General features: G+C 42.0%; 1 protein-coding gene across 1 annotated transcript; it reads right to left on the reverse strand.

The window, feature by feature from the left end:
• Positions 1 to 748: 748 nt before the first annotated feature.
• Positions 749 to 25,506, reverse strand: LOC134448016 (two pore channel protein 2-like). The gene is made up of 25 exons (XM_063197775.1): positions 25,387 to 25,506; positions 24,927 to 24,998; positions 24,749 to 24,825; positions 24,205 to 24,382; positions 23,331 to 23,447; positions 22,812 to 22,921; positions 12,046 to 12,118; positions 10,938 to 11,037; positions 10,629 to 10,694; positions 10,442 to 10,506; positions 9,761 to 9,867; positions 8,693 to 8,774; positions 8,246 to 8,332; positions 7,236 to 7,355; positions 6,680 to 6,739; positions 6,312 to 6,440; positions 5,931 to 5,980; positions 5,626 to 5,725; positions 5,167 to 5,238; positions 4,724 to 4,797; positions 3,950 to 4,052; positions 3,769 to 3,851; positions 2,206 to 2,287; positions 1,980 to 2,068; positions 749 to 976 (listed from the first exon to the last, which is right to left on the reverse strand). Exons 1-25 carry the CDS (start codon positions 25,504 to 25,506, stop codon positions 898 to 900), a joined length of 2,295 nt encoding a protein of 764 aa, XP_063053845.1. The 3' UTR covers positions 749 to 897.
• Between the last annotated feature and the right edge of the window lie 585 nt (positions 25,507 to 26,091).

The raw sequence follows: 26,091 nt of genomic DNA on the forward strand, positions 1-26,091 counted from the left end.
CACATCATTATTTTCAGACATATGGTAGGTTATACAGGGGGGAAATCATACTTCTTCTTCCAATCCCAATCACCTGATCAATTACAGCTACAAAGAAAAGGCTTGGACACAATGTGGAATTATACCGGTAATTATATTCAGATATTCCAAAAAAATTATAATGGAGTCCATAAAAGCCATGGTAAAATAGAGCAGAAATGTGAGTCAACTAATGAGAATGTACAAAAGAGACCACAGGGGCCAAGACTTTAGGTCTGCACACATGTAGATCTTGTCAGAATGTGTGACAAGTGTTGCTGACATAACAGCACAGTAGGCTACACAACAAAGCCAACTGCTTTGGCAACTTCAACCCACTAGAGGGCGCTACTGAGCCGACATGCTGCATTTTAAACTAAACCCTTGGTAATGCAGTTTTCAAAGAAAGTGGCAGATGTTAGCTTGGGGCCTCGGCAGGGGTATTGAATCACATCTGCTTGCATAGATCATACATGCAGAGCAATAGCAGTGCCCATTGTGTGCCTATTGCAGTGTTATTCAACTACACTAGTGTGCCGTGACAGATCATAGTATGGGGAAAGGTATAGAATTACGCATATTGTTAATACAGATTAAACAGATTTACATTTTTGGTCATCATTTTCGATCGTTGTTGTGCCTAGAGATTTTGTCATTGAAAATGGTGTGCCTTAGACAAAAAAAATAAAAATTAAATGTTCGCCTACTGTTATGTGCTTTTATTTGTCTCTGGCTCTCATGGCTTTGCTACCACAGTAGCGTGGCATCAATCTGCAAAGAGATTTCACATCCTATCCCCACATATACAGACACAAAAACATAATTTTAGTCAATAGGAATTTCTTAAAGTGAAAGCATGATGACTGTGCTGGTAGAGCATTACAGCGTGAGGTGAAGGTGCGGGTTATCATGAAGCCTGCTGATGATCTCCTCCTCTGTGGGTTCTGCGATATGTTCCCTACACACAAGAAAAACAAATACAGATATTAATGAAGTAGGGTGGGGAATTATCTTAATTAATTACTAGGAAAATAACTACTAACAAATACGAAGTCAAATTAATCATAGTTTCCACTTTCTGATGTGCACTGCAAATCACTGAAACACCACAAGCAGTACCATCTAAAAGTTTAACAGCGAACACAGACACCACTGGAGCTGTTGGTGGCTCCAGTCCCAGTGGTTATAATTACCTGTTTTTTTTAACAACATATTGATTCACGTGCCAGGAAACATATGCTTGCATTTCAGACTTCAGACTTCAGACCACATGAAGCTTACTTTTTCTATCTGACAATTTCAGTCAGATCGCTCACGAAAAATAATGCTTTTTGGGGAAATGTAGTCATACATTTATTAAGATTAATTAATTACAGCATCTCTAATTAATGAATTATCTCTGCCGAGGAGGTAATGTGATAATCCGAGTTGTGTGTGTATGTTCGTTTGTTAGTAGTACATTCACGGTGCGCGTGTGTGTTTCTGTCCACCAGAGGGCAGGGGTGCGCTCTCTGAGTGGTTACTAGATTCTATTTTTTTTAATTTAGCATAAATATTCATGTGAATACAAACACCATACAGTAATAATAATAATAATAATAATAATAATAATATAATAACTTGGTTTCAAGGAACCCAATGTCGCTTTATATTGGGGGGGTGAAGGGGCAGGGGGGAGAAGGGGCAGGGGAGGGGCCAGTGAAGTTAAAGTCCATATGCCTCTGTGAATAGATGAGATTTAAGGTGCTTCTTGAACGTAGCCAGTGTGGGGGCCTGGCGTATGTTGGGAGGTAGACTGTTCCAGAGTGTGGGGGCAGCAACATTATTCATCTCTAAGGGTGGCGAATATCCCTGAAAAAATGACAGGATATTTCTAACACATTTCTTATTATTTTTTCTTACTGATTCTTAAAGTTCGGGCTGCAGTTACTGTAAAAGGAAATAGGTTATTGTTCTCCAACCTGAACATCAGTTGGACAGTAGTCTCCAAGTCCGTCTCCACATCAGGAACAGAAGAGCGATGGGCTTTGTCCCACTTATAGATGAAGTTCTACATCAGTGAGGTAAAGTGAGGTAAATTAAGGTGACGCTATTCAATGTAATGTACGTTTTATAAATACTGCTAATGTACATATTTGGATATTTACAGTAAAAGTTGTGTGTCGTCTTAGTCTGTACTGTACTCACCTCTATTATCAAAGCCACGAATACATTAACCCACATGATGGAAGAGGTAAGCCACCAGGAGATGAAGTAGACCTTTGACCATCTTCAGGAAATAGAAACAGACAGACAGACAGACAGACAGACAGTAATGCCCTTATGCAGAGGAAGACACACTCTTATCCTCAATAATGGACAATCAGAGTGTAGGGACAGAGAGAGGGAATGAGTTTCGTCTGTGGGGTAATTGCATAAAACCTTCAGGTGCTCTTCGGTATCGAAAGTTGCAAACTTGAAGTAGAGAGAGAGGGTCTGAGGCACTCTGAAGTCCGTATTAAAAGTCCTTTATTCATACATGGACACCATTGGTGTCCATGTATAAATAAAGGACATTTTTAGATGCGTCCTCACATCTCTATAAGAGGGTATGTCCGTCCGTTCGTCTGTCTGTCTGTCTGTCTGTCTGTCTGTCTGTCTGTCTGTCTGTCTGTCGGCCCATCTGAAACGCTGCCATCTGAATTCCCTCCTGTGTCCACAAGGCGGCAGTGCATAGGCAGACGTATCTTTGTCCGCCTGTCGGACTTGTTTACAGACTTCAGAGTGCCTTGGACCCTCTCTCTCTACTTCAAATGGACAATCCAGAATACAGAGGCAGCAGCCCTCCCCCACATGCTAACAATTAGATGCACATTTCAAACGTCAACAGAGCTACCTCCTCCCACCAGTGATGGCCTCAATTCAACCGTTCCAGAGCCTCTGTCCAAATGAAATTAGTACAAGGGGATGAAGGGGATGGCAAGACCAAGACCAGGTGAGTCCATTACTGCTCCACCAACAGAGCAGTACATTCTTACCAGTGGTGTAGTCTACGTAGTATACCCACCTGGAAATGCCAGGTATTTCAGTATACCCACCTTAAATTGATTGATTCAATATTTAGAATAGCACAAATATACAGTATACCCACCATGAAAAAGTAGACTACACCACTGTTACGTCAGAGATTCTGTAAGTATAGAGATATGCCAACATAATAGGTTTCTATGGGCACCTAACATGACCAGGTTCCGGTCTGCCTAAAGGGGCGTGTCATAATGCTCCTAGCATTGAATAGAACAGTCCTCAGGTCTGCCTAGGTGTGTCTAAAGGGGGATTTCCCCCCCAATAATAGAACCCGGAAACAATGGGCCAATGGAACCTCTCTCTCTCTACTCTCTCTGGTTACGTCCTCCTCCAACCAGGAGTTACCTTCACATTTTCCACTTATGTTGCTGCACTAGTAATTATCCTACAGATGCTTGGCCTCTCTCCCCTCCCCTGGGCTCCACCTGTGCCTATCATTGTTTATCTCCCTTTTGAATTTATCCCCATGATTGTCTTTGTTTCATTTACCTTTTCTTCTCTTTGCAAATAGTCATCTTTACATTGTAATAAAACCCCTATAGACCAACGAGCGTCTTGACAGTTTTTTTTCATACCAAATGGTTACACTTAACATCTTGCATGCAACAACCACTGATTCTTACTGAGCTAGTTAACACATTTAATATGGTATATAGTTACACCAGCCAGTGCATGTAGACTCACTCTGATGTGTGTCTTGAGTAGACTTCCAGGTAAACTTGCCAGTTGTTCACTACCATCACATTATACAGCAGAACCAGAGATGACTACAGAAAAACAAACAGTAAATAAAAGTTAACTGTTAATTTATGGTTTTAACCATTGAACAATTAAATTATGTAAAGAACAAATAACTTGTACTCACTGCAAAATCATCAAAGTTGTTGGCCCAGTAGCCGAGCTGTTCATATGAGCCACACACTTCTGAGACATTGCTATTGACTTTCCTCAGCTGAGATGAGCCACAACTGCATAGGAACAAAGTAAGTATGGAGCTCTATTATCTTTACTCTGCTTGAGTTGTCATATAACATTGAAGCTGACTGATAAATGACTTCACTGAAAAATAACCTAGTGTTTTTGTTTCTTTTTAGCAAAGGATCCCCATTAGCTTGTGCCATAGCAGTTCGCTAGTCTTCCTGGGGTCCTAATTCAAAACAAAAGTTTAAAGTTTAGAAGTTTAAAAGTAAAAAAAAAAAAAATTGGCTCAAATTGAAATGCATGTTGATTCAAATATGACTGTGATGTTGTCATGTGGAAAGAGCTTTCTCTTAACCCTTAAAGGATTCCATATACTATCTCTTGGAATATCTGTGTGTTACACTGTAAGAGAAATGCAACTGGCAAATGGGCAGCTTGTGGTAAGTGTACAGTCCTCCGAACACTCGGCATGTTAATCAAGATGATACTCAAGGGCTACGGTTACATGGCGTTTTTAATTCCGAATTAATAATTCTGATTTAAATAGTTCGGTCGAATTTACTTTGATCTTTCATTTAATTCCGAATTGTGAATTGTTTACATGACGTTTTCAAAGCAGAATTAACCTTAATTCAGAATTAAAATCAGTTGATTCTGAATTAACTGTCTCATGTAAACAGTGAATGTCTGCTTCTGATGTCATCAAAGACTAAATCACCTCATATTTTCAGGAGATGCAATTGCTCCGTTGAACAGCCAAATACCAATGATGGCATAGACATAGAACGCAACCTGTAGGAAAGATAATTCTATTCAACTCAACATCATACAAGATTGGGAAAAAAACAGCTGTGTAGTACAGTAGACCAACAGACCAAAACTAAAATGTGTAACCCCTTAATGCACACCGTACCACCAGCAGTGGCACCGCTGTAATAGTCATTGAAAAGTGAAATACCATACTACAATACTATGACATATTGCAGGGTAATGCACTACAATTTGGTCATTGCCATACTGGTAACAGTACATTTTTAAAGCCGTGTCTTAACCAGTTAATGCAATTGAGCAAATGATTGTAAAGTACTAGAAAACATGATGACCATTGAAGCTTACAGACATGACAAAGAAATTGTACAGTATATTATGGGGGCGTCTTACCACTAAAATCCCAACAAATGCTTTCAGGTTCTTCACCAAATCCACAAGAGTGCTGGCCACCAAAGCCATCAGCTAAAAGACAGTAGCATGGCATCAACGTCTGTGTTACATTACCTCCGCCAAGAAGGTAATGTTTTATTTTTTCGTGTATCTTAACACCAATGAACTTAATTGACAGGGCTACAATTAATCCTCGTTTATCTCTTCTCAGTTTTTAGTAAGACAAGGCTTAACATCCCAGTAATTCTGTGGGTACTAACGTAAAAAGAAATGCTGTACAGTATATCTAGGTAATTTATATAGAAGTAGACCTATAATGTAATTGATTTAGGCTATGTGTAGGTAGCCTGGCTCTCACGCAGACCCTTTCGTGCTTTGTGCATCTTCGTTAAACTTTGTGTTGGTAACAACCATCGCCTGAGAACCAGGTTGATGTGTAGGCAGCCTAATATACAGTACCTTAATATTTGGGATAATCCTCAAAAAGCGGACAACGATCAGCATGTTCACCAGATGGGCCATTTCATACAGAGGGAGAAAGCCTTTGTGGGAAGGATTCCTGCAACACACCACATTATACTCATACACAGCATAGCACAGTTACAAACATACAAAATATGTCTCATACAGCACATGCTATACAAGCGGTAGGCTACATTTCTTATTTTTCACATACTGCATAAGATTTGCATAGCCATGAAGACTTTGTGTGTAGCATACCTATGGGGCAAACGTGCACAATAATGCTATTTATGCACACTTACCAGTTGGGAAATGGGAGTCTGTAAGTGGCAAAGACAGATATTTGAAGGACCTTTGGGGAGAAAAATAGAGGATTGGTACATTGTCCACTATGTTCTGTTTTGAGACTGCCCACAAGGTAAACTTTGCACTGTTGGTTCAACTCTTAGAAAGTGGTGGTAACCACACCATAAGACTCTGCAAGAGGCAGCCTCAAAAGGTACACTATTCTTCCAGTGGATTGCAGACCTACTCAATGAAAAGACTTTAGTACATACAGTAGTACTGCTATGGCATTACACAGAACCTTTGGCAATACAGTACGTCATTCTGATCACAGGAAATTTGTCTTAACATATCAAATTAACACTGAAAAATTTACTGTGCACAAAAACTGCACTTACTAGTAGCAGTATTGTTAGAAACCCATCGAAAACGTTGCTTCCATAGGACAGGTAGCCCCTCCAACCCAACGCAATGATTTTCATTAGCATTTCCAGTAGGTAGCACATAATGAAGAAGCAGTTTATTAGCTGTAAGAGATCAAAAATATGTATAAAAAACCCTGATAAATATTTTTATTTTTATAAGTTTTAAGTTTATTAATGGCAAGAGGTGGAGACATTTTAACAAATGTTATCAAAGATAAATATTTTGAGCCCTGTAAATTCAAATGATCAACTCGTGTTGTTGTGGTGAACATAGGGGATACATGCTGAAGAGGTCATCTTGAACAATAACAGGACAATGAAATGATAAAGAATACAGGTACCTCTAAATAGTAGTCATCTCGCTGAGACAAAGGCTTCTCTGCATCAATAATCAGAATAGTCTGCAATACAAAATCATTTCAGATGCTGTGTGATGTCATGCATATACAGTAATCAGCCAATATTGATGTAGTCCCTCTAGTGTTGTATTTGTATAGTACATCTGTAAACGTGTGCTGGTGCAATCCACTTAAATTCTATTATTTCTTATTATCAATAATAAATCACTATAGATATACACTGTATGATTACTGTAGGCCTATAATTTTATATAATCACTATACAGTATAATTAACACAGTTAATCACGCAAGGTATTTGTTACCATATTGCAAGACTGTTGATTATAATGAGGAAATACACAATACAGTGACTGCATTATACAAGAGCAACCAGAGATGTCCGCTTCGCCCCCTGGCCAATGCTAGATGCACATGATGTATTTTTGCTGCCACCCACAGGGGAGCAGACACACAAACAGACAGACAGACAGACAAACAGGCAGGGTCATTGCAATATACTGTACATGTTACTGAGGGCAGTGTGTGGCTGCTCTTACGCATATGCAGATGACGTTGGCCAAAGCCACAGCGTTGCCTCCCACGGTGATGATGTGATGACCCAGGCCCCGCTGCAGCCTCCTCATGAACCGAGTGGAGTACTCTGGAGCCAGGGGGTGCTGCAGCAAACACACGTAGAATAGAGAGTAGAGTAGAGTACAGTACAGTAGTAGAGTAGAGTAGAGTAGAGTAGAGTAGAGTAGAGTAGAGTAGAGTAGAGTGCTTTATTGTCACTCACTATATAGATACAGACAAACAGACAGGGTCATTGCAATATAGTACTGTACATGTCAGTGAGGGCACCTGCTGGAGTACTCTGGAGCAAGGGGGTGCTGCAGCAAACACACGTCCAGTGGCACTCAAAACTCACTCACAGCTGTGTACAAAGTTTTTTTAAAGGGACACTGTGCAGGAAATGGACAAAAAAGGTAGGCCTACTGCAACTATGCTGCTCATTGAAACCGGATTGCCTATTGCCAAATTTGATCTTTTCATGAAAGTTAACTAAGTAATAAACTAATATTTTCTAGTATGGCCCAAGTACAGTCAGTTTTACAGCTAAGAATGGCTATTTCTGAAAATTCAAAATGGCGGACCATGGAGAAGATCCCCCTTTTCATGTATGGAAAAGTGCAATTTTTCCAGTCATAATGTACACTTTGAATTTGATGGTGGTGGTCAATATTCATGAAAAAGGTAGCATTAGTGAATGGGTAGCATGGATCCTGGAAATAAACAACAAAAAATCCCACACAGTGTCCCTTTAAAATGCTGTCCCCGCAGTGGCTTAGTCAGCGGAGCACTGGACTGCTACGCAGGTGGACATCACTATGCTGAAGGTAATCTACGTCACGGTCATGGAGGAGGATAGAGGAGAGCACTGGTTATTCACTCACCCTGCCCACCTGGCGGAGTTGGGAATCAAACCAACAACTTCTGGGCTATGAGCCGAGAGAATTTGAGTATGTGTTGCTATGCGTATTTGCAGTGACTGCGGTGTGTGATTTACCTCTTTAATCCTGTCTTTATCCAGCTCATCAAAGAGCATCTGAAACTCCTCTCTCTCGATGAGGCCATTGGGTGTTTGCAGGGCTTTCTACTGAGTAGTCAGAGAAAGGGTGCAACACATTGAGTTGAAGGTGAAGATCATGCACATCCCAGGAAAAGGTGCAGGACAAAGGTTGACTATATTTTCAGAGTGAGAGGTCCGCACACTTAAAATCCTTTTTGTGTTCTTTTATTATTTCATGGCTGGATTCCATTTCGACTTCAACAGTCTTAATCAGATTCTCTACCTAAGTGTGCAGACCTCTCACTCCGAAACTAGGACACATTAAGACAGTGAAGTGCACTATGAAACACTCCTCTTGAGTGTAGCAACACTGGGGGGAAAAAAACCATAGTGTTACAGTATTGGATTGAATAAAATGAGAATAAGACTGAAGTTCAAACAGACTCTGATGATGGCTTGCCGGTAGTAAGACTCCATCTTGACTCGTCTCAGCACCTTCATCAGCGTTTTCACCTGCACACATTCACTAGAGAGACAGAAGAGTCATGAGGTGGGATCAGTGGTGTAGTCTACTTTTTATGGTGGGTATACTGTATATTTGAAATGGGTATACTGTATATATTTGTGCTATTGAAAACAATGGATCAATCAATTTTAAGTGGGTATACTGAAATCCCTGAAATTTAGAAGTGGGTATACTCTGTATAGCTGCATTCTACGTAGACTACACCACTGGGTGAGATATGTGTAATTAATCATATGTCAGCTTACCTGTAAAGTATCAGATGCAGAGGAAAGAATAAACTCATTCACACATAACTGTAGTAATCCTATAGTACTTTTTAAATGCAGTACATCGTTGAATTGCTTGAAGAAGGTCAGTTAGACCGAAACTTCGCAAGTAAAACTCTGCAAATGCGAACAGTGTGCTGGAGCTTTTTTCTTTGTCTCAACGTTAGTGACCCAGTGGTTCCACTCCTATGCACCACTATCCAAAAATAGTAAATTGCAGTACATCTGCAAGGAAGAGCAATAGGAATGCTTGACATAGGAGGTAAACATGGATTTATTGCCAGGCAGGTTGTGTTATGATGATGTGACACGAGACGGTGAACCGACATATAGCTGTATAATTACATTTCAACACTTCAAGTGAAAGTGAAAGCCCAACTGGGAACCTCCAACTCCCATTGTCATTGTGACACAGCACTCCACAGCACAAAAGTGAACACTGCACTCAATGAAATGTATGCCTCACCCATGCAAGGGGGCAGCCCCCAATGGCGCCCGAAAGGGAACAGTGCGGCGGAATGGTACGGTACCATGCTCAGGATACCTCCGTCATGGAGAAGGATGGGGGAGAGCACTGGCTAATTACTCCCCCCACCAAACTGGCCGTTAGGGAGTCGAACCGGCAACCTTTAGGCTACAAGTCTGATGGCCTAACCCCTTACCCATGACTGCTCTAAAACATCTCAGGACCATGGCCATACGTTCCCAGCAGCTCCTTACATGATGTGATCATCTGAGAGTGTGAGTGCTGGTCCCTGGCAGCTCAGGAGCTCGAAGGCAGCTCTGATCCCCATCCTCCTCCTCAAGAAGGACGTCTGCATGGACATCTACAAGAGGAAGATGAGGGTTTAAATGTGCACTCTGTAACTATTTCCCTCTCGGCTGCTGTCTCTGGGATGAAAACCGCTAGCGAAATCTGGTATGTCGACCCGAATCACAAAAGACAATGTCATAAGATTACATTGCACATACTGTATATACATTTTAAGGACAGTGTGGAAGTTTCTGTGTGGAATTTTTAGGGAGATGCCAGGGGAAGACAGTAGACAAACAGTTGAGAAATAATCAAACTGTGTGATGTTGCTTTAAATTGGGTCCGAAGCCCTTTCACCCTCAATCTCAGTACCCCAACCCTGATCTTGGCAATATACTGTAGTCAGCCAAAGCAGGGGTGCGTTTCTCGAAAGCGGAGTTGTTAGCCAGTTAGCAACTTCGGTAGTTGCCAATGGGAAATTGCATTGCAAACAACAAAGTAGCTAAAGTAGTGAGCAACAATGGTTTCAAGAAATGCACCCCTGAGCTGTGATTTGCTTCTTCTTGTGTAATTACAAAGGACAAACACAAAAGGAAAAAACAACACCAGGTCACATTCTGTGGAAAAGTGAACTCGTCCCAACTCACCAGTAAATATCCTCTGAACTGGTTATAGATGATGGCGGTGAGCAGATTCATCAAGAAGAATGTCCCTAAACAAGACATTAGAGTAACATTTGAATAACACACATTCAAGTCAACACATTTTATATATACATATTTTGCTTTGATTACACAACACATATTAAACAAAGATTTAAAAAAAAAACATTACCAACGCTACTGAAGAAAATAAAGAAAATCGAGTATATTCTGTTGTTGGAATAGGCTGGCGTCATCACTGTAAAACATAAAACAACCTTTTAAAAGAATTAACCATCATGATTGTAAATGACTGACTTGTAACAACAGTTTATTCCACTCTTGAAATGTTCTTTTACGTCAGACATGTACAAGTTTTATCATTTACCTAACCTGTTTCGACGGTATAACTTTCGTCTTCATCAGACGGACGTTATACCGTTGAAACATAATGAGCGTTATACATATAGTTTACTCCACTGTTTTCAGATAATAAGCCTACCATCAGGATTATTTGCTGTTGTGAGTAGAACCAGCAAAGATGTGAAGGACTGAGGAAGGTTCTTGAAATAGGTCTCCCATTCTGTGTCTGACTCTGATTCCTTATGGAGCACACAACACAACACATTGATGTTTCAAAAACGAATAGGAGGCAAATTAGACACAAGTTGAACAGCCCTTCTCATGTAAACTAGGGTTGCGTCGTAATGATTCAGTGTCAAAGATATGTACAGACTCATGGACTGACCTACTGCATACTAAGACACAGCAAAGGGTGTACTTTTTAAAGAAACTGTTTGCTTTTAATGTTGACAGCCGGATGCTTCATATGTTTTATACTGCTTTTATTGAAAGTGTTTTAACCTTTTGTATTATTTGTTGGTTTGGCAACGCCACTGAGGCACAAAAAAGGTGGTCAGAAAGACAGTCTCTACGGCCAGCAAACAAAAGGGTATCACTCTACCAAGTATGGAGAGTATTTGTTAAAAAGGCTGACAACATCATCGCCCAATATACACATCCACTGTCCTCCTCCTTTCAACTCCTGCCCTCTGGACGTCGTTTTTGTCCCCCCCCTCCTGTCCAAAAATAGGTCAAAATTCTCTTTTATTCCCCTAGCGATAAAAGCACTAAATGCTAAATGGGGTCAAGTAGTTATGCAGCCACCCAATGTGTGCTAGTGTGAATGTCAATGTCAATTTCTGTGCTCTATGTTTTAAGTTTATGTGTTTGATATGTGTCACTGTGTCTGTTTGGTGCCAGCGAGTGTAATGCAAGTACAATTACCACACGGTGACAAATAAAGCTCTAACTAATTAACAGACCCCGGAAGAGTATGAGATACGAGTAGCCCCTTTGTCCGGAAGGGCCCGCTGGTGGGCCCATTCACTAATTGCTGAAGAGACTCCATCAAAACTCCATCCAAACTACATCATAACAACATTGCTATGACATTACTGAGAGAACTTAACTAACAGATTAAGACTTGGCCGTTATGGTTATTGTTAGGACAATTGGGTTATAGGCTCTGCCCAAAAGGTAAAGGTAGAAAGGTTAGTTCAGGGTGATGCTTTTTCCATGCTTGTCATCCATACAAGGTTCCTTCCTACCTCTTGCCTGGCAAACAGCAGCAGTCCAACCATGGTGAACAGACACAGGTGCAGAACCACCAACAAGAAGAGACTGAAGAGATCATGGGGAAGATCAGCAAGACAGCAAAAATAAAATAAAACAACTGTGGCTAATATTCAACTGTGGCTAAATCAGCCAATCATTCTTGTGCCTATGCAAAATACAACCTATGCATGTACAGTGTTCTGAAATGCTTGCTCCAAAAAAGGATTCGGCCAGATGTATTTCACAGATGTGGCTGAAACCCCTTTCAATTATTCCTTAGAGTTGTGGCATTCAGTACCCCTCTATATCTGACCCCCCTGTGGGACATGCAATAGCCACATTTACATGGACACTTTTGTAGTTTAGACCAATTGAATAAATCATAATAAACTAACTGTTTACATGGCCAGTTTTCCCGCTTAATCAGTTAATATTATTATTCTAAACTTCCTAATGTAATCACTTTAAATATTTAAGACACTGTAGGCATTATTACCCCTAAAGTTTAATTCATTTCCCCTCATTTTACGAATGCCCACCATTTTGTAAAATACAGACACCATTTTGTTTCCTACTGTACCTGGTTCGAATTACACGTGGCTCAGCCCCGCCCCTGTACCTATAAAACCCCAGGTCAAGGTATGCATCACCCTCTTCCCCGAAGCCCACTTCCTCCATCGAGATGTGAGACGTGCCGAAACACGTCTCCTTGGAGAGACGTCTATTTTAGAAATTATTGAAACTGTAAGTTATCTTGGCCAGGTTAACACTACAGTCGATATATTTCTTCCTTCAACCGGTTTTCGTTTGTATTGCATTTGACTTTTGCGGACACTGCTAGGAGAGCAGTGAGTCAGGACCCACGAGGAACTCACGCGCTATAGGATAACTTTTGTACGGACAATTGTTAATCTTTTTACTGGTACCGAAATCAAGGACCTCGCCTAGAGTCCACGGAGACTCGGCTGAGCCTGATTGTCTGTTCCCCAAGAGAGTGGACAGCCGGTATAGTGACTACGCGTGGAACGGACCTGCGTGCACCCGCCCTTCTCACTGGACCTTCGCAGGACGGCACCGCAAAGACAATCGGATTACACAACGAAATACCCTTCCTTTCCCCGTTCAACGAAGCAAGACTTTTTTTTTTTACATATTGCAGCCTCGCGCCGGAACCGCGTGGTATAGCTTGGAGAACAAAAGGACCTCGTGCGCACCAAGACGCACACACCCACCTTGTCCGAGAGATCAAAGGATTTCTTTCCCTTCCTACCAAGGATAACGCAGTAAGCACTATGGGCATTGATATGCAGTTAGGACTGTTACATAGCTTTGAGGAGTTGTTTTTAAATATCCACACTTGTAGAGTGTGATATATTTTATTTTGGGTTATTTTGTTCTATCTGTTCTTTCTTTTCTTTCTCTCTTTCTCCCCTCTCATCACCACAAATAGCCACACGCTATTCTTAGTTTACATTAGTTGCATTAATGCCATAGGCCTACATGCACCCACATGTAGGCCTGGGTATTGATTGACAATTTTCGGTTCCGGTTCCATTTCCGGTTCCTTCGTTTCGGTTCCGGTACCAGAACGGTTCCATTTTCGGTTCCTAGAAACCCTGAATTAAACCTGCAGTTACCCAAAGTGGCCAGTAGATGGCGTAACGGGTCTGTAAATCACGAGTTTCCCTGCCTGCCACAAGGCGGCGCTCATTGTGACTTAAGCAATGGCGGGTTAAAGGCATTTAATTCTATACAGCATTCATGATTAATTGCATGCTGCAAGTTGTCCTCTCGGCATGGCTTGGCAAGTATAATAAACGGTTTTGATACTGATAAATGTAGGCCTACTCATGTCTGATTAAAATTGTTCTGCTGTACGGTGCAACTTCACTTCTGGTACCAATCCTATGTCAAGCCTGCCTGACATGATTTTTAAATGTAGCCTACGCTACCCAGTCCGTCGACAGCTTGGGGTTTTTAGATGCGTCCCACGCATCTCTATAAGAGGCTTTGGTGTCCGTCCGTCCGTCCGTCCCTCCGTCCGTCCGTCCGCCCTCCCGTGATGCGTTTCTGAATTGTGATTCCCTCTTGTGATTCCCTCTTGTGTCCACAAGGTGGCAGTCGCTCAGTGGAGTGGCAGAGCTCAGTTTTGGCCTGGAGCTCATGCGTGCAAACCAAAACGTCTACCATGGTTAGCAAACCGGCTACGCAGCTGATTGATTGCATTATCTGACACAACTGCAGAAGCACAGAAGTCTGTATGCATATTCCATCCATGTGTGCCATGTGTGCTAGCCGAGTTCCTAAACATTCACACAAAGACGTCTTCAGATAAGGAGGATAACTGTCAAGCGCCACACTCAACAAACTCTTCATGGTCAATAACACCAAGCGGAGCACAAAAAATAGGAAGGCATGAGACATTTGCAGATAGCGTTTCCTATGTTCAGTGTTGTTAGACTACACAGCGTCACCACTCAAAAGAAACAACACCCTTTGAAGAAAACAACAGCCCGAACACCGGCAATCCCCTGTATTTTTTTGACAATGCTGTGAGAAGTGCAGGCAAGAGAGCAACTCGCGCTTTGAGCGTGGGTGGAGGAGATTACTTCGATACTTCGATTAACGCGAGCACAGGGAGAGTGAAGGCTCTGTTGATCATACGCACACGCGTCTTTTAAAGGGTTTGACAGAGAGCGCGCTTTTCGGTTTATGCAGTAAATGTCTCATTGATTAGTTTATGGAACGTACGGTTTGTCTGTTACGGTCCACGAAGACAATATCCACGTCAAAACGCAAACGCCTGCAAACCACTGTTTTGACAGAAAGACAGTTCACCTGTCGCCTACTCTGTCTAGGCCTACTTCCCAAAGCGGCATTTAAAAGTATTCCATGAAATCCAACATCAACGTCACTTCAAATAGGTGACAGCATCATGCACACACATGAAATAACACTTCAGTGAGGGGGGGGCATCACTGCTCTCATATTAAAGTGAAAAGAGAATTTCACATTTTAGTTTATTTAATGTAGGCCTTCGCAAAATTGCAAATAGCCTATTCATTGAAATCTGTCCAGAAAGGGTTGTAATGTTTGCCTGTTTTTTTACGTTTGTAATTATTATTATTTTTTAAATAAAAAATCGTGATTAAAAAATAAAAAAATAAAAATAGAGATTTTATGTTAAAAAAAAAAATGTGATATGGGATGGGCCGATGGCCCCCCTAGCTAAATTCGCCTTAGGTCCCCAAATTGCTAAATGTAGTGTAAGGGATTATTTTGAAAAGACAGTAACATGTAATCAGCAATGCATTACAGTTTTTCAGTAACTTGCCCAACACTGTTGAAATCCTATGGTACTTTTTCAAATCCAGGCTTATACAGTACATGGTAGGCTTATTGATAAATTGCCTTGACAGGTTATGAGGAGGCCAAGGGGGCGTTTGGGCAAAAAAGGTTCAGAACGGGCATAGACGGACGCATCTGTTGTCCGCCTGTCGGACTTGTTCTACTAGGTTCTGCAGAACTGTTCTAACACAACTAGGCTTCATAAAGATTCATGAAACTTGACGGGGGGGTCGGTGGTGCTGTCTCACACGCATTTCCATACAGGGACTAGAACTGGGCCATATGATCAGCTGCTGCAAGTAGCCGCGACAACACCGTGCTTTCACGGCATGGTGAATCTAAGCTAGAGTCCTAATCTAAACGATATATGGGCCTAAATATATATATATAACCAGCGATCTCCTTCTCCTACAGACATGTGTTAGAGCTTGTTCGAAAGCTGAGATTCTTAGCTTTTTACAGTTTTTTACGGAACGTTTTTATGTTCTTTCAATCCACAGTTATTTAACCTTAAGCGGCCGCTACTTCAAGTAAACAATGGCGTTATTCTCCAGCCGGATAGAGAGGAAATCTTTTTTGTCGCTGTGTTCTTTGTTCCCTCGAATTAAACCGACGGTCTAAATAGGCTACATTTGTACGTCCCCAACACAAGACCAGTTCTTTCTAAGTTAGCTCTTTTCATGGTAAACATGTTTCCAAGGAGTCAGAGACATCTTCCTGAAGAGTCGAGGTCATGGTTGAGATTGACGGTATGCAGCAGGCATAGGTTCTAGTTGAGGTTGACGGTGTTGCGTTGTAAAGATGCTGCAACTCTCTGCACGCAAGTTAATCGAATGCAAGAGCAGGTGTTTGAACAGGTTGGATGTATTGCCATTCTTGCATGATAGCCTATTAGTTTATCGCAGATATTGCAGCGCGCTCCTTCCTTATCTACTTTCCTGAAATATAGCCACGCTTTCGACGGCATGTTTTTGTTTCTCAATAGTACAATCAGCTGGTTGAAAATCAGCTGTCTTATCAATCGTTTAAATGAGGTGCGAAACGGGAAGAGGAGGAGCGTGGTCAGTTTGTGACACTTGTGATTGGCTGAAATGGCCGCGTGCTTAAACACACATTTGATGGCTCTGACAGTCAGACTTCAGGAACCGAAACGTGGAACCGACAGACAAGGCACGTTTCGATGCCAAGTAGAACCTTAGCTTTTAATTCGGTTCCATCAAAGAATTGAATTTCGGTACCCAGTCCTACCCACATGTAAATTATCCACTCACAGAGATACACGTACCAGTGTTTCAACCCATAGAGCTACCGAGTCGAGGACATAAGCTATTGTCGGAAAAGAGCGCCAAACGCTCCCTTTTCCCTCCCCCCACACATACTGTAAAGCCTTTAGACAAAGGACAGTATTCTCTGATTAGCTTGAATTCTATCTTGAAGATAAGTTCCCGCTTCATCAGCCGAAAGCTTAACGCCCCTCCTCGTATCTCATATTTCGGTCCTGCGTGCCCGAACTGCGCAGAATCATTTGAGCCATAGTTCATAGAACATACATCTCTCACTCCCTCTCTCCTCCCACCGCTCCGCACAAGCGGTGTCAGATGTGCGCGACGCGCGCGCCTCCTCTTTCCCTCTCTCTCTTTCTCTCTCTCGCATAGCGTACACACACACACACACACACACAGAGCGCAGCCTCTCATACCCTGTGTATATATTGTATATTTTACCTAAGTTCTTATGACCGGATGATGCTTTTACAATAAATGTACATTGTGGTGAACTGTGTTTGTCTTATTTGAACAATTTCTATGAAGTCAACCAGAAAAGAATTCACACAAAACCTTCAGATTATTTGTCAATAATGGTCATGATTTTATGAGACGGTCATGAACCGTGTTTTATGCAATCATTAATTAGACAATTGACGATTCCATAAGTACACACCTACACATTATTGATACCCAGCGTGAAGAGTTTAACACACTCTTCATGCATCATTTCTTATACTCTTATTCCTCACATATAGTAATAACACATTACATATTTGGAACTGTATAAGAATTGTATACTTATTAATGTAATTATAATTACATTACTGTACTTCCCTTACATTTAACGTCGTACCCATTAATTGTAGTTGACCCTACATATTTTGGTGCCCTTGCGTGAGGAAGAATATTCCTCACGTCCAATAAATGTGGGATTACCCCTACATATTTTGGTGCCCCGTGTGAGGAAGAATAGTCCCCGTACCCATAAATGTAGTAGAACCTACATATTTTGGTGCCCTTGCGTGAGGAAGAATATTCCTCACGTCCAATATAAGTGGGATTACCCCTACATATTTTGGTGCCCCGTGTGAGAACTGGTTTAATGACTTCTAGAACTTGTACAAATACAGATGAAATACTGTTTGCATTAGACAACTGCTAAGATATACATTCAGATGCGTATGGACAGTAGTCAACAGTGTGAGAACATACTAACACCCCAGCAACGGTTAGTTAGTAAACCCCGAATTAATTAATTATTACCGTAATTAACAGTTTAATTATTTTGAATTGGATTTAAATTAATTAACAGATTAATTACCAGCATAATTAATTATTCATTTTGTTGCCAACAAAATGGCACCCTCTAACTGTCTAGAAGAAAGCGGTCAAAACCCGCAACTTTCTGATCTCATCGCAGACCTTACCCAGGTCTCGTTGCATAATAGACTGAAGGTTCAAAATCTCAGTCAGGAGCAATGCACGCTAGAAATTCAGAAAACGCTATTGCAAATCAATGCCCCAGAATCAACTGCCGATAGCCAAGAAGCAATAGGCATGTTAATTTTGCTCCAATCCCACGAGCTGAGATTGCAAATCAGCCAGCTCCGCACTGAAGTGCATGACGTCATAGCTGACCGTGAGAAGGTAGCTAGAGAAGCCAATGAAATTAGAAATGAGCTTAAGCACACGCAAGAAAGCTTTTCTAATCGCATGAGCATATTGGAGGCAGCCATAATAGGTAGTAAGAATGTTGTAGAACAGCAGCCCCTCCTCTCGTCTCGTGAGAATCCCGAGACAATACAGGTGACACACTTAGACCATTCCACGCAAGCCAGCGAGAAGGCCACCCAGGAAAAGAGTCCAGTGTATGAGGTAGACAGAAACGAGATTGTCCCCATAGTCACCCCACAGTCAGTCGCAGCCCGGGGAAGACCCCTCACACGCGATTGTCACAGCAGCTCAGAGACAGATTGCTCCGATGGGTCACACACGCGTAACGCAGAGACGACTCGCGTAGCTAGACTCCGTGTTCTTGATATACTGGCACAAGATGTTGAGAAGTTTGACCCTTACGGTACAAACAGACACGTGAGTGACTATTTCAGAGAAATAGAACGATGTTTCCAAGACATACCAGACGCAACGTCATATGAGAAAGTTAAACTAATTTGGAAAACATCCGGCCCCAGAGTGCGCAAGGATTTGGATTCACTTTCCCCAGACATAGCTGATAGCTATCCCAAATTACGCGCATGGATGATAGGAGAGTACGAGCGACCTCGAGACTACCCGTCTGCGGTGCTCAATGCTTTGAGGGTCAGACATCAGAGGTCTGAACACCCTCGCGCATATTTCAGTCGGTTACACACAGCCTACTTTGAGGGTAGGGCAACACCAGGCTTAGAAGAAGATGCGCACTTCCAATCACTCTTCTTACACAATCTCCATGGTAGCATTCGTACAGAGGTTAAAGTCACGTGTAGGCGCAAACGCCACACGGTGCTTGAAATGCGCCGGCTCGCACAAATGATTTGGGAGGCCGCTACGCCTGCAGACAGGTCTCAGCCATGCGCTCTCAACCCATGCCATCAGCCCACGGCACAGCCCACGGCACAGCCCCGGCTGACGAGCTTCGAAGCGGCCCATAAAGGGGGGCCAGACAGAGATGGCCCTAAACAACACTCGACTAACCCACAGCAAAACGAATGGCACCACCAGCAGAACATTATAGCGAGAGGGGGACAACTCCCTTATCAGCATGACAGCCACATTACGCACAACACACGTAGGCGTAAACGAAACAGAAGGCGCAACCGCCAACCTGTTCATAATCCGGACCAGTGGGCTAACCACGGTTCCCAGGAGTCCGACTCCCGTTCTGCACAGTCATGGCGCGATGCGAGTGAGCACGACTCGTCAGATGGATCTGACCAAAGCTCTAGCGAGCCAGATTCACACACTCCGCGTCACCGTCGCCAGCGGCGACAGAGATGGGTCCAGCACGACTCATCCCCGTCCCATAGCGGGACAGACTAACAGACTAACCTCAGACATCAGTCTCACAGACTAAATTTGCATACTTCGCCAAAGCCATAAATATGCATCATAAGTCTTAGTCACAGTTAACCACCTACTAACCAACACTGTACATCCCATCACACTATGCAAGATTATTATATGCGATCCCATTTTACGCACGCATGCTTTAGACAGTGCATAGGCAAGCATACCCTTCAGGGCCCGAAGGAAAGCGCAGCGCCGACCTGACTAACAGCAGCGTTATGGTAAACCAGCACGAAAGTACCATTAGTAAAATGCACTCACATTAATATATCTAGTTATAGTTTTTGGCAATGTTACATTTGTTTGTTAACCACACACGGTAAGATGGAGCCATCCATCTCTCCAACCTCACTCCACAGTGTATCCACATACACGCCTCATGCCACGGCATGCTTCACAACAACAACACAACTGACACTGACCACATGGCTATGTGATTGACAGCTGCAGACGTCAAAAGCTCTGCCATCAGTAGTGTCCACGAAGATTAGGCTAGCTGACACATGGTTCCACCTCTCCCTCACCATGCCTTTTCTTCACCTTCTTCTCTCTTCTCTTTTATTATTTTTCATGATTTTGTTTGTTGTTGAATTTAGATTCTAGACAGATAAAATCTATTGCCCAAAGTGCTATGCCCATTCTCAGCCCAGAGTGCTAAATACTGCATGGACTATTCATATGCCCATCACATGAACTTTTCCAAAGGACACTCCACAGGAACCGTCCTTGGACATCACAGCATCATGGACTTAATGCGCTCCAGCGCACAGTGGAATTACCATATGGACAAACATTGGATTACCACTTTTGGACAAATGAACTTAAACAGGAGTAAAGTGCCATGTGCCTATCAAAGAGACACTGCAATCTCCCTTCGATAGCCAAAAGGGGGAGCTGTAGGCATTATTACCCCTAAAGTTTAATTCATTTCCCCTCATTTTACGAATGCCCGCCATTTTGTAAAATACAGACACCATTTTGTTTCCTACTGTACCTGCTTCGAATTACACGGGGCTCAACCCCGCCCCTGTACCTATAAAATCCCAGGTCAAGGTATTGGAACAGAGAGCTCTTCCCCGAAGCCCACTTCCTCCATCGAGATGTGAGAAGTGCCAGGACCCGTCTCCTTAGAGGGACGGCTATTTTAGAAATTATTGAAACTGTAAGTTATCTTGGCCAGGTTAACACTACGGTCGATATATTTCTTCCTTCAACCGGTTTTCGTTTGTATTGCATTTGACTTTTGCGGACACTGCTAGGAGAGCAGTGAGTCAGGACCCACGAGGAACTCACGCGCTATAGGATAACTTTTGTACGGACAATTGTTAATCTTTTTACTGGTACCGAAATCAAGGACCTCGCCTAGAGTCCACGGAGACTCGGCTGAGCCTGATTGTCTGTCCCCAAAGAGAGTGGACAGCCGGTATAGTGACTACGCGTGGAACGGACCTGCGTGCACCCGCCCTTCTCACTGGACCTTCGCAGGACGGCACCGCAAAGACAATCGGAGTACACAACGAAATACCACCTTCCTTTCCCCGTTCAACGAAGCAAGACTTTTGTTGGACATATCGCAGCCTCGCGCCGGAACCGCGTGGTATAGCTTGGAGAACAAAAGGAACTCGTGTGCACCAAGACGCACACACCCACCTTGTCCGAGAGATCAAAGGATTTCTTTCCCTTCCTACCAAGGATAACGCAGTAAGCACTATGGGCATTGATATGCAGTTAGGACTGTTACATAGCTTTGAGGAGTTGTGTTTAAATATCCACACTTGTAGAGTGTGATATATTTTATTTTGGGTTATTTTGTTCTATCTGTTCTTTCTTTCCTTTCTCTCTTTCTCCCCTCTCATCACCACAAATAGCCACACGCTATTCTTAGTTTACATTAGTTGCATTAATGCCATAGGCCTACATGCACCCACATGTAAATTATCCACTCACAGAGATACACGTACCAGTGTTTCAACCCATAGAGCTACCGAGTCGAGGACATAAGCTATTGTCGGAAAAGAGCGCCAAACGCTCCCTTTTCCCTCCCCCCACACATACTGTAAAGCCTTTAGACAAAGGACAGTATTCTCTGATTAGCTTGAATTCTATCTTGAAGATAAGTTCCCGCTTCATCAGCCGAAAGCTTAACGCCCCTCCTCGTATCTCATATTTCGGTCCTGCCCGAACTGCGCAGAATCATTTGAGCCATAGTTCATAGAACATAGGCTACATCTCTCACTCTCTCTCTCCTCCCACCGCTCCGCACAAGCGGTGTCAGATGTGCGCGGCTCCATCGAGCGCGCGCCTCCCCCTTCTCTCTCTCTCCTTCTCTCTCTCGCATAGCGTACACACACACACACACACATACACACACACAGAGCGCAGCCTCCCATACCCCGTGTATATATTGTATATTTTACCTAAGTTCTTATGCCCTGCAAGTCACATTGGCTGTATCAGTGTTATGACCGGATGATGCTTTTACAATAAATGTACATTGTGGTGAACTGTGTTTGTCTTATTTGAACAATTTCTACGAAGTCAACCAGAAAAGAATTCACACAAAACCTTCAGATTATTTGTCAATAATGGTCATGATTTTATGAGACGGTCATGAACCGTGTTTTATGCAATCATTAATTAGACAATTGACGATTCCATAAGTACACACCTACACATTATTGATACCCAGCGTGAAGAGTTTAACACACTCTTCATGCATCATTTCTTATACTCTTATTCCTCACATATAGTTAAAAAACATTACATATTTGGAACTGAATAAGAATTGTATACTTATTAATGTAATTATAATTACATTACTGTACTTCCCTTACATTTAACGTCGTACCCATTAATTGTAGTTGACCCTACATATTTTGGTGCCCTTGCGTGAGGAAGAATATTCCTCACGTCCAATAAATGTGGGATTACCCCTACAACACTCATATGTCTAAGGAGATTATTTCGCTGTTTAAATGGCGCATATATGTATTCGGTTCATACACTCAATCGTATTAAAAGTGCACGGCTAATGTAACTATACAGTATAATGCAGCATATGGGTCAAGCTAGCCTACCTCATAATTTCTGGTAGAGTCCTCTTGATAGATTTCAGTGTCTTTTTCATCAGTGATGAGTTTTGCAAGAGGAAAAACGGACGCAGAAGTCTTCTGATCCTAATGTTGTGCTTCAAAACACATAGCAAAAAAGCCTTTCTTTTCAATGTTTGGAATGTTACACAACAGTATACAATTGGGTGGCACCATGAAGTACACGTGTTGCAGATGTATACATAGTTAATCATACAACTGTTATAATACATGCCTGACCACAAATGAGCTCTTAGTAGCACAGCCATATGATTGCTAGATTGGGACACCTAATAAAAGGTAACATGAACTTTGCTGTTTGCTTGCACCCGAAGACCTTGTAAAAAACAGTTGGAAGTTGAGTGCACTTTCTTAAAAAAAAAAAACTACAGCATCCTCAAGCGTAATCATACTCAGATTCAGTTAAAACCACTTCATTTTACACGGTAAATTAAGACTTTGTGAGATGGATTCATGTTTGCAAGGGGTGTGAAAAGGGGGCTTTACCTCTTCACAAAGCATGGTCCAAGATAGGGTCCAGTCAACAGCAGACACGCTGATGACTACCATGTAGCTGATTAGCCATCTGCACTTCCAGAACTCTTCCCAGCCAATCAGGTAGATCTGTTCAAAATAATCTGACGTCAAATCTGAGACACCCACTAACAGTAGTTGGTAGAATGTCACCTTCGTCATTCATCATCATCATCATCATCATCCTCATCCTCATCTTCTTCGCCTTCATCATCATCCTCACGGTGAACAATGAATAAAAGACAATTATTTAAAATATGTGACAGTGCACCTTCATGATAACCCTGCTACAAAACCTCACCCTTCTACCACACAATTATAATTTCCAGCAAGGAGGTTATGTTTGTTATGTTTTTGTTGTGTTTGATGGTTTGCAAAATAACTCGTCAATGCATACACATAGCATTCTGACACCATGCGGGTATGCACCATGATTCAAAAATATAATTTTTTTGGGCGATGACCTGAGCTTGCTTTCTCTCTCTTTCTCTCTCTCTCTCAGCAAAACACTTTCCCCCGCTACTCTCTCTCTCTCTCTCTCTCTCTCTCTCTCTCTCTCTCTCTCTCTCTCTCTCTCTCTCTCTCTCTCTCTCTCTCTCACACACACACACACACACACACACACACACACACACACACACGCTAAGATGAGTGGCTTAAAATTGATATTGTTAGCTACTACTGCCTCTATAAATTAACTGAAATTTTAACACTATGTTAGCAGGCCTCTGCACCGTGGCTCTACGAGTGTTCAAATTTTCAGTCTTGTGTATCAACCAGGCTACAACTGCACACAGTTTGCACAATGGTTTGAAGTGGCAAAATAAATTGCTCTGATATACAGTACCTTAGCAGCCAAGTCGAATGTGAACGTAAGCAGGCAGAGCATCTCAACGCCCTCAGTGAGCCCACAGGGGGCTTCCCAGGGACACTGCTTATAGCGGAGGTCGGAGGTCAGAGAGAGGGACGAGGGCCTCTCTATAAAGGCCAGGCCCAGGATGAGCACTATTATGGCACTCAGCAGCCTGATGTGGAGAGATGGACATAAATACTACTACTACTAGCCTAGTACTACTGTACTACTACTACCAACAACAACAACAATAATAATAACAATAACAACAACAACAATAATAATAACAACAACAATAATAATAATAATAATAACAATAACAACAATGACAACAACATCAGCAACAATAATAATAATAATAATACTAATAATAATGATAATAATAATAATAATAATAATAATAATAATAATAATAATAATAGAACTAATAATAATAGCAACAATCAGTCAATCAATCTATCTATTGTTGAGTCAATCAATCAATCAATCAATCATCCAACAAATCAATCCGTTATCATCGTCATATGGCTGTTCATACCATTGCCAGGCTCTGGAGTAGTACCACCTGTAGAGTTTGAGGGCTTTTGCGTCCATGTGATGCTTTATAGAGCGATACTGTTGAAAGAGAAGTGACAAAAATCTGAAATCTGGAAAATCGTTATTTCCTGAACAAATAACACTGTTTCTGTGCAAGGTGTAGTAGGCAAGAATCATACGTTTATGGCATCTTCAATCAGGACAACTGCTTGCCGGATATAGAGGTCCTCTATACAAGACAAAACAGGAACCTTCAAACGTTGTTTCCCACCACAGGAATGAGGTTAGTAGTCTATCTGACAGCATAGATAAGTAGGCCTACTTATCTTTCATTACCTACCAGAATGTGGTGCCCAAGCTGACGAACGCCTTTGCCTTGGGTTGAAGTTTTTATCTATGCCATGATGATGACCTTTTTGCTTATCAAAAGTGTCTCTCCGAAGCAGTGGCGACGTCTCCATTGCTTTCCTTTACGCGCAAGAAATCACAGCACAGAAATCAACGATGGTCCTGACCTATTGCTATTTGTGATTATACACAATGTACAGTAATATCCATAGCAAGAACCAGTGTGCCAAGCCAATGCGCAACTTACAGTGGCCATTAGACGGCAAGCCAAACTTTATTAGTATTTCACACCTTCTCAAGAAAACAGGTGATTGGGCGCTGGCAGCCGCTACCCTGTACAGTTATTTCGCACTTCGCTGCGAATGGAGACGGAGTGGCTGTGCCAAAACTAGGTTGTTTGAGGGAATACATTGATAATTTGTCAGTGTTAAAGGTGCACGGCACTGTGTAGGATTGTGGCCAGAGCAGGTATTGCAACTATGCTGCTCATTGAAAGAACACTGCTGCCTACAAATTTGATATTTTTTTATGATTTTTTACTAAGTAATAAACCAATATTTTCTAGTAGGCCTGTGATCAAAGTACAGTAAGTTTTGCAGTTAAAAATATCTATTTTTGTACATTCCTAATGGTGGACGTGGAGAATATCCACCTTTTCATGTAGGCCTATGAAAAGTGCCATTTTTCCAGTCATAATGAATACAGAATTAGGTGGTGGTGGTAAGAATTCATGAAAAAGTAACATTTGTAAATGGGCAGCATGAATTATGGAAATAAACTACTAAAATATGACACAGTGCACCTTTAAGTAAGTGACTAAACATCAATTTACTTGCTCTCAATGGTGGTTACAGTGGCTACCCTTTTGATACCATAAATTAGCTAATAAGAGAGCGAGTCATATGTAGGCTACAATGTATCCTATGCGTTGAGATGAGGTACTTTACATTTTGGGGGGGCAAATTGGTGCCGATACTTCATTTCCCAACATCCTCC

This window comes from Engraulis encrasicolus, chromosome 4 (genome assembly GCF_034702125.1).
Source record: "Engraulis encrasicolus isolate BLACKSEA-1 chromosome 4, IST_EnEncr_1.0, whole genome shotgun sequence".
NCBI classification, from domain to species: domain Eukaryota; kingdom Metazoa; phylum Chordata; class Actinopteri; order Clupeiformes; family Engraulidae; genus Engraulis; species Engraulis encrasicolus.